This window comes from Crinia signifera, chromosome 3 (genome assembly GCF_055691185.1).
Source record: "Crinia signifera chromosome 3, ASM5569118v1, whole genome shotgun sequence".
NCBI lineage: Eukaryota > Metazoa > Chordata > Amphibia > Anura > Myobatrachidae > Crinia > Crinia signifera.
The window spans coordinates 527,099-541,532 of NC_139219.1; the positions used below are offsets into that span (position 1 = coordinate 527,099).

Here is a 14,434-nt window from a genome sequence, read left to right on the forward strand (position 1 = left end):
GAAAAGAACAAGCTTGGTGGACGATGGCGAAAGGTTATGGAGTACCCTTGTGAGACCACATCCCGAACCCATAAGTCTGTTGTGGATTCAAGCCAAACGCCTGAAAACCGTAGCAGGCGACCCCCCCACCCTGGGATCCCCCAGGTGGAGTGCTGCCCAGTCATGCCTCGGGCTTATCCATGGGTTTGGAGTCAGGGCATCTGGTGGCCCAGGGACATTTTCCCTTGACTTTAGAGGGCTTTACAGGCTGGAGCTGAGCTCTTGTGAACGAATGGCCCAAACCCTGCCCGGAAAACAAAAGGACTCCGCAGGCCGGAGATGTGGAGTAGGAGTGGCTGGCAGAAAAACTGCCTTGGAATGATTTTATCTAATTCCGATCCAAACAAGAGGGAACGCGTAAAGGGGAGAGCCTCAAGTGTTTGCTTGGAAACTGAATCCGTTTTCCAAAAGCTTAGCCACAAGGAGCGCTGTGCCGCCACAGCCGAGACAGATGCTCGGGAGTTAAGGGTAGCTGCATCAAATGCAGCCTCCCCCAAATAGAGTGCAGCTTGATGCATGGTGTCAATAATAGGCAACCTGTCATCTGCGCTACCTCCCTCTGCAATGATATTGGCGAGGGCGGAAGTCCATTCCACCATGGCCTAAGCCCCCCATGCAGATGGCCCCACCACCGACCTGGAGGTAGTCAAGATGAGCTTAAGAAAGTTCTCCAACTTTCGGTCAGCGGGATCCTTAAGGGAGGCTGTTTGGTAATTTTCAGGACTCACTGAGGACATCCTCCAGGTCAGTAGAGTTAGGGAAAACCGTCAGTCCGTTTGGGATGCTTGGAGTATGGGCCCGAGGACTGAGGGGGTTCAGAGGTAAATTTAAGAAGTCTCTGACAGCCGTTACAAGTGCCCTCACATCGTTGCGTGCTGCCGTGTCGCCCTTTGGGGCTTCATCATTGTCAGCATAGTCATCATTCCTGACATCAACCAGTTGTCCCTCCTCCTCATCAGTGTCATCTGTATCAGTGTCCAGATGGAGGGGTGCCCCCCTGACCCAGGCCTTACGGCCTTTACACTATAAAGAGGTTTGGATGCCCTGAACCGAGACTGCCAATGCACGCACCCCGGCAGGCTCTTCTTGGGGGGGGGCGGGGGACACACGCCTGATAAGCTGATGGTCACAGCTGCAGGGGCGGTGTAGATGAGAGCTTGTCTATCAACTGCAACATCACCTGGGTAAGCTGGGCCATAGGGGGCCTCGTATGCACCTTAAAAAATTGTCGGCATAACCCCTCCACAAGCTGGGGGATGTCAGCCTTGCAACATGTGCAGGACACCAATATACGCCCATGTGTCATGACCACTGTCCTCGAACATTGTACATTGAGGCAGCTAGCTGTAACAATTAGCACAATATACAGGCAGGCAGTGATAGTGTTGAAACAGTAGGAGAGACACTGCACACATACAAAAGCATACAATGCAAATAAAAACCTGGCACTGGGTTCCGCAAAGCACTATGGCTGGCAGGAGCATAAATTACTGTAACCTGTTATCCTTGAAAGAGAGCTACTGGGGGGAATTGCCCAAATGGCCCGGTAGTGAAGAGATGGAACCCTGGAATGGCAGAGAGCTCTCTGTGTCCCTCTTGCACGTGCAGCAGGCAGGCAGGAAGACCATGGCAGGAAACTCACATGGGTATATCCTAGCTCCTGTCTCTGGTGGACGGGCTGTGGGAGAAGATCCTTCCTCCCCCTAGCAAATGACCGCCCGGGATATGACTCATGCAGCGCCGCTGCCCACACTCAAAATGTCCCATATGGTCGGGCAGGACAGAAGGCGGACCTGTCTACCCTACTAGTGCAGTCCGGCAATCCCCCTCACTGGGCTGTTCAGCCGCCATTCGTTTATGGGAGCTCGTTACCTGCTTCCATGGTGTCCTGGTGCCCGGTCGCATCTGCGTTCTCCCAGTGCCCGGGGCCAGCCGGATACACCTCCATCTGTGGTCAGCCAACTTGGGTGGCGTGCGGGTGATGGGGCAGCAGCGCAGGGGTCTGACAGACCCCCAGCGCTGCTGCCCTGTCACTGACACCAAGTCAGTGTAAAAATCAGAAAAAAAATAAAGTTTAAAAATGAAAAGTAAGGCAGCCCCTCTCCATAGTGCGTGTTTGCTCCTGCCAGCACAACTAAAACGGAGTAGCTAGCCTAGGAGGCGGGGTAGAGAAGGGGAGGAGCCTGGCCTAGGAGTCGGGGTAGAGGGGAGGAGCCGGGGCTGACTGTGAGCAGCCAGAAGTTTAACCTTTCTGGTGCTGGAATTGGTTTGTGACCCACTCACTGTTATCCCTGTGGCCCCTGACGTCTGCCGTAGAAGAAAAAGTAGCAACCAACCAGCTCTTAATGGTCATTTTTCAACATGCCTGTAATATGGCATCTAAGTGCCAATAGGCTGGTATTTATCTGTGTCCAAGGCTTAGTAAATAGACCTTCATATTCCTTAACGAATGACAATATTTGGGTAATACCGCTTTGCTCCGCTAGGGGCACTGTTGCATATCTGCACACGTAATGTTTTGTTCAATAGTTTAGGAAACCCCAATTTACATGGATCGATGGTGGGGGTGCTGTTCCTCACAGTCAAGTGTACAATAATTCTAGGACGAAGAGATAATTCGATAATCTATTATAGATACATATCTTATTTATGAGGGGATTGTCTCACCAGATCATAGCATCACTGGCCATAATCTAACAAGCATTTTTTCAGCTGGATTTTCGTGTAATTTTAACACACAAATTTCTTTTCTTTCGAGCACACTAAGTGTATATGTTTGTATGTTTGTGTTTTTACCTCTATTTTTCACTGTAACTGATTCCCACATAGTAAATACTGGGAATATTAATGATAAAACTAATAAAAGTTATATTTTAGTATCTTTGATTATTAGTGCGTTCCCCACCAAACAGCCCTTTTCTCTTCGTCCTAGGAATAACTGGGTAATGCATTAACACATGAGGTTCCCAATGATACCACAGTAAATGTTTTATACATAGTAATAAGTGATCTCTATAGCAATAATCAACTCTTTCTCCTTCCAAACTTTCATCCAAGAACAGGAAATGACATCACACGTATTACGAGAACATATCAAGTAGAGTTTCTTTCTTTAATAGAGTGCACCAGGATGGGGGTTTCTTGCATTAATGTCACGAGAGAAAAGTGCCAGAACTGGATTTATTTTTTCTTTTAAATTCTTTCTTTTTTTTCTTTTTTAGAGTCTAAGGCAACAATACAAGTTAATTTTAGTTGGAAACATTACAAAATAAAATAGAGCTACATCACACAGTACAGTACTTGTGTCCATCAGGAAGCCATTGCCGAAATTAATGGCAACTAACACCTAAAAAAACAAAAAAAAAAACAAGAAAAAAAAACACAAGAATTTTGCTCACAGCTTCTGTTGTGTTATAACAAAAAATATCTAAAATAAAATATAATTCAACAGCTTTCTGAGCGAGCGTTCTCCGGGGGTGTGTGCTGATGGGGCCTGGCCCAAAACATTTGTTACAATCAATACAACATTAAATAACATTGCACAATCAACCTCTAACAGGTCAGTTCAGTACAAAATCACATGTAGTAAAATGTACCAGCACTAGTGTTTTTTTTTTTGTTTGTTTTTTTAAAAGTCAAAAAAAAAAAAAAGTAAAAATAAAATTAGTGTATATATTTATATATATTTATATTCCAGGTAATAGCCTTTCTTATAAAGCAGCACATTACAAGCATGAGGCGTGGGAATAAATATGCAGGTGGGGGGTAAGTTACTAATGCAGTGATCAGCACAATATTCTATGACCAGGTATGACCGACTGAAGGAATCTATCAGCTCATTGATTTGGGAATTTCCTAGGCCCTGCCTAGAGGTAATAAATTAACCCTTTGCCTGCCACTGAATGCTGAGGGACTACAGCTGTGACCACACGATCCCTTTGTAAATGGCAGATATACAGATTGTGTCTGAAGCTCAGCACGCCTTCAGTGGTCCCTTGTGTTACCTTTGTGTCTCATGCGATTGATAATGAACTTATTAGTTCACCATTGGTTCAGCCAATAAAATGGCTTCTGTTAAGACAAACGTTAAATACTATAATTTATTCATAAACTACACATTGGATAAAAAGAGGTTTATTTAAAGCGCTAAATATGAAACAAACCCCAAAAACGGCATTACCACCGGCAGACGTAGCTGCTATAACCGCAGGTCTGTAGGCAGCAGAAATCTGGAGGGTCACCATGTTAATCACTTACAGAATACCCCAGAAGGCGCCATAACAGGGTGAATATCACCTGTACTATAAAGTCCTCTAGAACAGTCTTACACATCTGTTCCCACCTACACCCAATAGGCCATGTGTACATATTGCTCAATATAAGTGGAAGAGGCCATTTTGTGGGTTACATACATGCAGCCTAGATTTCACAACATGTCTGCCTCCAATGTCTGCACATGGCAGACATCCGCCTAAGGGGGATAATTGCTTAGCTCAAAAGAAATGGATTTACTCGGATTTATTCACCTGCACATGACTTACCTACAACTGTGATCTGTATAGACTGTAAGCTCTTGGGGTGCTACCTTATATGTCAATGAGTGCACTGATATTAGACGTCCCTGTGTTATCCACTACTTCCTATAAAGTGGGGCATCCAAATAATCATTAATATGCAGAGATTAGCCTGGAAACCTCAGTGGAAACCATTTTAGTGGCGCCCCAAACTTCCTCTGTACAAGAGGCCTGGAGAGACTGCACGAATCTAACAAGTGATGCTGGACAACCTGACACAGCCTCCTGCCAAGCTCATCATGGCGCAGTCACGTTCTAACAAGGGGACATCTCTCTGGTCACCCCAGCACTGAAATCTAGGGACTAAAGGAACCACCAGCCAATCAGCTCCTACCTGTCACATTTCATGGCTTAGTACATCTCACGCTAAGCGTCGTACACACAAGACAATGCTTTACGCAATATGAAAGATAATGACATTGTCTATTCTGCGCGTACTGCTGCAGGTTATTGGCAATGTTCTCCATTGTTGGTACACGCAGGAGGACAGGATATCACTAGCTGGAGCCTGGCCCCGAATGCACCATGGCCCCTGCTTGCCGGGTCGCGTCACTCCTGATATTGTGCTGGGTACACATTGGCTAAGGCTTGGGCCACACATTTACCAGGATGGGAAATCCATTCGCAAATACTATACCCCCACCGGAGGAATGCTGCGGGTCAGCACGATGACATCTAGAACACTGTGCCGCAAAGCCTAGGGACATTATTCTGGTCCACACGCAAAGCTGTAAATTTCGCAGCTTTGCGTGTGGATTAAACGCCGCTCGCCACCCGCACTAGCTGCCGCTCACCCTCGCACGTTGAATATCCCCGCACGCATGGGAACACCCAGCGGTTTTTATGGGGATGCCCAGTGTTTCATGGGAACGCTCATGAAATGCTTGGCATTCCCATGGGCACGACCCCTCGCTGTGAGCGCACCCCCGCTGCCCGCACTGCTAGGTTTGCCGTGCTCGCTCGCACCAAGCGTCTGCACATAAACATGGCTCCCCCGTGAGATGAAATCAGAACCACCCCCTTAATCACTGTGGCACTGGCCGGACACACGGGATCTGGTTCTGCTACATCCCAATGTGAGGCACCAGCCTAACGCGCACCCAGCACAGACATTGCAGATAGCGGGTATAATACTAATGACCGCGGATCCTGGTATAAGAATCAGAATCTCTGAACCCACAAATGAATCAAAATCATATTCAACACAATAGCTTACAATTAGCTAATAAAATATGTATAATGGTCTCCAGAAAATAAATTAGCCAGAAAATAAACACATTACCACGTTTTCTTGCATGGTAGACGCGATGCTGGTCACGGCAGACGCACCGTGATGTCATTTGTTATGCTATGTACATATGATGGTTCAGAGATTATATTATCATTCTTCTATCTGGTGAAGAAATTGGTTGGAGATCACAGAGACATTCTTATCCCGGGATCAGAGTCCACAGTGTCGCCCTCACTGAGCATTCTGCCATTAGTGCTACAGTATACTCGCTGTTACCTCCGCCCGGACAATGATCAACCTGCCCCCTAGGTGTGACATGATGGGATTAGGGGGAGGGGCCAGGACTAATTCCTCCCCTCTTCCAGCTGAGGTGCATGCAGCGCTGAGAGAATGGATACAAATGATCATATACGATTAAATTGTCTTTTCATATATAAAATGTAATCAATCATTTGTAAAAGATATCACATGGATAAAATATTTTAATTAACAGGCATGACTATTCCTAAATGGCCCTTAATGGATTCAAATCATATATATATTTATATATATAACCTCGTATACAAGACACTGAAGCAAGATATTTACCCCTCGGCCATGAAGACAACCATCTCTACGCAGCCCCAAATGTCTGCTGTGAAGAATAGCACAATGTCCTGATATAACGTGCTGTGATGCCCAATGTACTGATGTAATGTGCTGTGATGCCCAATGTGCTGATGTAATGCGCTGTGATGCCAAGTATACTGTAATGCCCAATGTGCTGATGTAATGCGCTGTGACGCCGAGTATGATGTAATGTGCTGTGATACCCAATGTGCTGAGGTAATGTGCTGTGATGACAAATGTGCTGATGTAATGTGCTGTGATGCCCAATGTGCTGATGTAATGCGCTGTGATGCCCAATGTGCTGATGTAATGTGCTGTGATGCCCAATGTGCTGATGTAATGTGCTGTGATGCCCAATGTGCTGATGTAATGTGCTGATGTAATGCGCTGTGATGCCAAATGTGCTGATGAAATGTGCTGTGATACCCAATGTGATGATGTAATGCGCTGTGATGCCCAATGTGCTGATGTAATGTGCTGATGTAATGCGCTGTGATGCCCAATGTGCTGATGTAATACGCTGTGATGCCCAATGTGCTGATGTAATGCGCTGTGATGCCCAATGTGCTGATGTAATGCGCTGTAGTAATGTGCTGTGATGCCAAGTATACTGTAATGCCCAATGTGCTGATGTAATGCGCTGTGACGCCGAGTATGATGTAATGTGCTGTGATACCCAATGTGCTGATGTAATGTGCTGTGATGCCAAATGTGCTGATGTAATGTGCTGATGTAATGCGCTGTGATGCCCAATGTGCTGATGTAATGCGCTGTAGTAATGTGCTGTGATGCCAAGTATACTGTAATGCCCAATGTGCTGATGTAATGCGCTGTGATGCCGAGTATGATGTAATGTGCTGTGATACCCAATGTGCTGATGTAATGTGCGGTGATGCCAAATGTGCTGATGAAATGTGCTGTGATACCCAATGTGATGATGTAATGCGCTGTGATGCCAAATGTGCTGATGAAATGTGCTGTGATGCCCAATGTGCTGATGAAATGTGCTGTGATGCCAAGTATACTGTAATGCCCAATGTGCTGATGTAATGTGCTGTGATGCAGAGTATGATGTAATGCCCAATGTGCTGATGTCATGCGCTGTGATGCCAAATGGTCTAATGTAATGTGCTGTGATGCCCAATGTGCTGATGAAATATGCTGTGATGCCAAGTATACTGTAATGCCCAATGTGCTGATGTAATGTGCTGTGATGCAGAGTATGATGTAATGACCAATGTGCTGATGTAATGTGCTGTGATGCCAAATGGTCTAATGTAATGTGCTGTGATTCCCAATGTGCTGATGAAATGCCAGGTGAAGAAAGACATCCATCAAATTTCAACCTGTAATTATTACATTTTAGTGTCTTCTTGATAATCATATACCGTATATACTTGAGTATAAGTCGACCCGAATATAAGCCGAGCCACCTAATTTTACAACAAAAAACTGGGAAAACTCATTGAGTCAAGTGGGACCCTCACTCGAGTATAAGCCGAGGGGGGCTTTGTCAGCATAATAACTGTTCTGAAATATAGGCTTATACTCCAGTATATACGGTATGTGAGGACAATTGGGATCAGACATGATATTAGAGCTGCTAATGTTCCGGACATGATTGTATCCATGTGATGAATGTATTATTATATGTGATATATGATCATTTATATCCACTCTCTCTCTCGCTGCGTTTCCCCTGTGAGTCTCCTGAATGTCGCAGTAGCCTCTCACTAATAATTCCTACCCTACACTATAACGCTGGGTGTCAGTATACATGTTACTGTTTATGATGCGTCTAACGCTATGTATGCGTGTGCGTCTGTCTTTCAGAGCTCATGTGCGTCAACTTCTACATGAGCCCCACTACTCAGAACATGACACTTTAATCTGTAAGAACTTTCCTTTTGTAAACTATACTAGGAGGGTAACCGAATCTGACAGGTTGCTATGGGAAACACCACCATTCCTGCCTCTTGTGTGTCTGGGCCAGGACTTGGAAGCCTTTCATGCATGGTGAATGGTGGCCACCGAAAGCCAACAATAAAGGTATTGGGCTCCAGATCCCCGACATACAGTAGCGGCAACCAATCTTCACAATACTGTACATAAGGGCTGGCTCATACAATAAACCCGGATTACTCTGTCTCTGAGGCCGAACACACCCTGTAACATGTAGGTTGGTGCTTAGGAAACACCAACCTGAAAAATTAGGGACCTTTTTACTGTACCCTGTAATCAATGAGTAACCTGACCCAGAATTGCCAGGGAGGCGGGTGATCGGCTTTGGTGAGTCTGATCTATAACACGAGGCTCAAGTCCAACATGATCTTACAGGCACATGAACTAACTACACCCGCAGCAGTGATTCATATATTCTCCTGCTCGTACATCACCACTACAAACGGTAAGCGGTGTCTGCATTCCGGTAAGGGCAACGGGCCCATACATAAGTGTTTGGCTCCGTCCTGCCCTCCCCATTGTGCTAGCTGGTTAGTAAATATTGGGGGAATAGAGGTGACGCAGCTACTGCATTACTCCCACATTGCTAATCTCCATCACTGGGGGGGAAGGAGCAGGAATTATCCAGAAACATATCCGCCTATTAGGGTGGGCTACATTCCCTGAGCAGGTCTATGGGAAGCCCCACCATACTAACTGCAATATCCCAAAGACCAGCTCATGTACAGTATGTGAAGTTGCCATAAGAAAAACAGAACCACAGCGGCACTATCACCAATCCTGGGCACAACTCACAGTGCCAAGGCCCAGCTGCCACCAATGATATTCATGTTCTGTGAATTAAAGATACTTATATTATTTTATTTTTTACATTTCAAAACGGTCTCGCCCTAACCGTTGTCCGGAATAACTAAAACTGCAAGACCAAAGGGGATAACTGGGGTGTCAACTACTGCCCTTCTGCTCTATATTGCACAGTCTGCGTTGCCAATAGAAACGTCACTGGTGCAGCCAGGGATCCATGATTAATAATCCGCATCTACAGGGTTTGATGTGTTCTGCAGAAGAAATGAAGCCGTGAGGACAAATTGCAGAAAACACTGAACATAAACCTCTGTACAGTAACCTACACTCAGCTATACAAGATCTGCTTCTCTATTGTACAATTCTATCCACATAGACTGAGAAGGATTCTCTGTACAAGCCACGGTACAATGGTTATGTAGGGAGGGCATTACAACGTGCGTGCCAAGGGGAATAATGCCCATTTCTGCATCCTGGCAGCAGGGCTCGAGCAGTACATTCAGACACTGGATGCCATGTTAAACATTCTCCGCATTGTTGTGTTCACAGTTTGAGTTCATTCGCAATCTTGGACGCAATGTTTTTGAAGGCGATGGAGGTCCCAGATATTCTCTTGAAGCGTACCCCATTAAGGGACAGACGAGGAAGTTTGCACACTTCCATTTCCCACTGTACAAGACTGTCTTGCCGAGCGTCCCCGTGTACGCAGAAGAGCAGGAACCTCTCTTTCTGCTCATAATCGCAGTTATTGGTGTCCAGGACTTTACGGATCTCCTTCATCATGTCGTTGGGGTCCATAGAGCTAGTGGTCTTCATGCTCCACGTAAAGCGAAGTGAACGGGGCTTTGAATCTTTTGTGTCTTCTCTTTCCCTCTCTTTTGGTTCCCCAGATGTGCTCCTGAGAAAAGAGAAAAGAACCATTACTCCCTGTATAAAGAATCTTCAATAAGTTGCATTGATTCATTACTTTGCATTAAAACAAGTTTTGACGCTCTGCTTTTTGAAATGTGATTCTTTCATGTACAGCCAGTAGGGGGAGCAGCTCTTGTTTGAAGCAATATTCAGGAGAATGCAGTTTCCTTAGACCAGGCATGCCCAAAGTCAGGCCCGGGGGCCAGATGCGGCCAGTGCTGTCATTTCAAGTGGGCCGCAGCCTCCAGCTGGAAGCAGGCAGAGCACCAGATGTGGGAAGCACAGCACAGGACACTAAAGGTGGGGCCCTGGCGAGCGCGCCTTTACCTTGCTGTCTGCTGCAGTGAGGAGGTGCCGGCCGCCACAGTCAGATGTGTTTGGCACCCTACCCCTGCTGCTGCAATCGTATATCACCCTACTCCACAATCACAGTGACAGCAGTGTTTGGGGAGGGGGTGCAGCACGGGGGAAGCTTGTACCTGTAACATGCAGAGTGGAGGAGGGCAGCAGCGGGAGCCCAAGCATCTCCTGTCCTTGCAGTGCCTGCTTTGCCTCTCCTTCCTCTGACTCACACAAGGGGCTGGGAAACATACAGAGAAGGGAGGGGGCAGAGTGGGGGACATACAGTGAATGGGGGCAGAGTGGGGGACAGAGTGAATGGAGGCAGTGATGGCCATTCAGAGAAGGGGGAGCAGGGGCAGGCTTGGGGATATACAGTGAATGGAGGTAGAGTGGGGTACATAGTGAATGGGGGTCATACAGTGAATGGAGGCACTGATGGACATTAAGAGAAGGGGGGCAGGCTATGGGATAGAGTGAATGGGTGCAGAGTGGGGAACGTACAGTGAATGGGGGACATACAGTGAAGGAGGGGCAGGCTGGGGGACATACAGTAAATGGGGGCAGAGTGGGGTACATAGTGAATGGCGGTTCTACAGTGAATGGGAGCCATACAGTGAAGGAGGGTCAGGCTTGGGGACATACAATGAATGGAGGCACTGATGGACATTAAGAGAAGGGGGGCAGGCTGTGGGACAGAGTGAATGGGTGCAGAGTGGGGAACGTACAGTGAATGGGGGACATACAGTGAAGGAGGGGCAGGCTGGGGGACATAAAGTGAATGGGGCAGGCTGGGGGACATACAGTGAATGGGAGCAGAGTGGGGGACCATTCTGATGTGATTAATGATTTTAAGAATGTCAGGCTGAATGGTCGGCCCCCCACATTTTCACTTCACCAAATCTGGCCCTCGTCACAAAAAGTTTGGACACCCCTGCCTTAGACAGAGGTTCAGGGCAGTAAGTGACCATTGACCCCTGGAGAACCTACTGTGTATATGCAGCAGAATTATTCTCCATAACGAGGAATTTGCATTTTTAATCAAACTAATATAATACACTGGAACGGATTATAGGATCTGTGTATTCTGCAGCCAACAGCAATCGTGCAATCCCCATCAGTGGAGCACGTGTACGTGTGTGTGTGTGTGTGTGTGTGTGTGGGGGGGGGGGGGTTCTGGTTGCCCAGAAACCCCCTGACAGGCCAAGTTATTTTTTTGATTGTGCAGCCAACGTTCAGTCGCTGCAGCTTTCATGTGCCCAGCGGCTCCTCAGCGCTGAAGGGGAACAACAGGCAATGATCAGCTGCGGGCACATAGAAGCAGCAGCCGCTGAATGTCGGCAGGAGGTCTGCAGGGAGGGGGGTCGCACCCATGGTCCCGGTGCACTGTGACAGCTCCCTGGCCACTCGCTCTTACCAGAGGCGGAGATTGGACAGATCCCTCTGGTGTGGTGTCTGCCTGGAGCAGAGGACAAGACCCGCTGCCGCCGTAGCCAAGGACAGGACCTGCTCTGCCACCGGACAGCAGCCGCAGGGGAGTTTAGACTCCAGGGTTATGGGTTATTCAGCAGCAGGAGGAAGAGGAGTCAAAGGCAGAGCAGCGGTGGGAAGGTGCCAGGCCGTCTACTGACCGACGCTGAGGGGGAGTCCAGCTTATGAACTGTGTGTATTGGATCAAAGTGTGTGTGTGTGTGTGTATTGGGGCAATGTGTGTGTGTGTGTGTGTGTATTGGATCATAGTGTGTGTGTGTATATAGGGTTACAGTGTGTGTGTGTGTATTGGATCATAGTGTGTGTGTGTGTGTGTATTGGGGCACAGTGTGTGTGTGTGTGTATGTGGGGGCATAATGTGTGTATACAGTGTGTGTGTGTATAAGGTCACAGTGTGTATTGGGGCACAGTGCATGTGTTTGATATATATATATCCCATCCTGCATTTGCCACTGCCCATCCAATAGCCACCTAATACCTTCCTCCCTGCCCAACAGCGCAATGCTCTGCACACCTTCCTCCCTGCCCAACAGCGCAATGCTCTGCACACCTTCCTCCCTGCCCAACAGCGCAATGCTCTGCACACCTTCCTCCCTGCCCAACAGCGCAATGCTCTGCACACCTTCCTCCCTGCCCAACAGCGCAATGCTCTGCACACCTTCCTCCCTGCCCAACAGCCCAATGCTCTGCACACCTTCCTCCCTGCCCAACAGCGCAATGCTCTGCACACCTTCCTCCCTGCCCAACAGCGCAATGCTCTGCACACCTTCCTCCCTGCCCAACAGCGCAATGCTCTGCACACCTTCCTCCCTGCCCAACAGCGCAATGCTCTGCACACCTTCCTCCCTGCCCAACGCTCTGCACACCTTCCTCCCTGCCCAACAGCGCAATGCTCTGCACACCTTCCTCCCTGCCCAACAGCGCAATGCTCTGCACACCTTCCTCCCTGCCCAACAGCGCAATGCTCTGCACACCTTCCTCCCTGCCCAACAGCCCAATGCTCTGCACACCTTCCTCCCTGCCCAACAGCGCAATGCTCTGCACACCTTCCTCCCTGCCCAACAGCGCAATGCTCTGCACACCTTCCTCCCTGCCCAACAGCGCAATGCTCTGCACACCTTCCTCCCTGCCCAACAGCGCAATGCTCTGCACACCTTCCTCCCTGCCCAACAGCGCAATGCTCTGCACACCTTCCTCCCTGCCCAACAGCGCAATGCTCTGCACATTGGCTCCTGCTCTCCAGGTTCTACTTCTTCCTGTGTGGGCCTGAAATCCAGCTCCTCCTCTCACAAGACCATGTTGGTGGTAGCAGGCCCCTCCAGCAGCGACATTGTCTTTCAGCCTGCACCCGGGTCCTCAGGGACAAGCTGGAGTAGCAGCTCATGGAGATAGAAGTGAACAGTATCTGCACCTTGGATGCGCTGGCTCTGGTGATCCGGATGGGGGCTCCCCAAGTACTGTAGGCATTTAATCCCTCCTTGCCACAACCACGGTGTATCCATACCATCAGTACTGTGCCCCCCAGTACTGCCTCAACTGCTATCATCCCTACTTCTGCTGCCTGCCCCAACCCCCTGCTCTACAGGGACTGCTGCATGCCCCCCAGGACCTACACCTTCCCTTCTTGCCTCGATATCGCATGATGTCTATGTGAGATATAGAAGCATGTGCATTGGTCTTAGGCTTTGGGGACCCTACCTATGTCTGCCTCTACCTATGTCTGTCTCCTCGCCAAGGCCTTGTATTGTACAGTACGTCCCAATTATCCTGTGTTCCATCAAACAAAGCCTTGTTTCCTTTTGGGGACCTTTGTCTGTGTTCTACATCTCTATACTCCCATTAATCTCATCATGGGGGTTATTCAGCCTAATCACCCGAGATAAAATAGCCACCGCCAGGACAGAGTGAAATCCCGCCCTGTGCGAAGCAGAACAAGCGGCCATGCTGTAGTACCTGGATATGGGAAGCCTGGTGCTGGGCACAGAATAAGCGGCCATGCTGTAGTACCTGGATATGGGAAGCCTGGTGCTGGGCACAGAACAAGCGGCCATGCTGTAGTACCTGGATATGGGAAGCCTGGGGCCGGGCACAGAGTAAGCGGCCATGTTGTAGTACCTGGATATGGGAAGCCTGGTGCTGGGCACAGAATAAGCGGCCATGCTGTAGTACCTGGATATGGGAAGCCTGGTGCTAGGCACAGAATAAGCGGCCATGCTGTAGTACCTGGATATGGGAAGCCTGGTGCGGGACACAGAATAAGCAGCCATGCTGTAGTACCTGGATATGGGAAGCCTGGTGCCGGGCACAGAATAAGCGGCCATGCTGTAGTACCTGGATATGGGGAGCCTGGTGCCGGGCACAGAATAAGCGGCCATGCTGTAGTACCTGGATATGGGAAGCCTGGTGCTAGGCACAGAATAAGAGGCCATGCTGTAGTACCTGGATATGGGAAGCCTGGGGCCGGGCACAGAGT

The 14,434-nt window shown here is 48.5% G+C and overlaps 1 protein-coding gene across 1 annotated transcript in view; it reads right to left on the reverse strand.

Annotated features, from left to right (window-relative positions):
• Nucleotides 1–3,205: 3,205 nt before the first annotated feature.
• Nucleotides 3,206–14,434, reverse strand: part of MARK1 (microtubule affinity regulating kinase 1) — a 192,986-nt gene continuing 181,757 nt past the window's right edge. Inside the window, exon 18 of the mRNA XM_083175129.1 lies at nucleotides 3,206–10,117. Within this exon, the coding sequence (XP_083031255.1) occupies nucleotides 9,763–10,117 (355 nt within the window). The 3' untranslated portion in view covers nucleotides 3,206–9,762. The remainder of the gene's footprint in view (nucleotides 10,118–14,434) is intronic.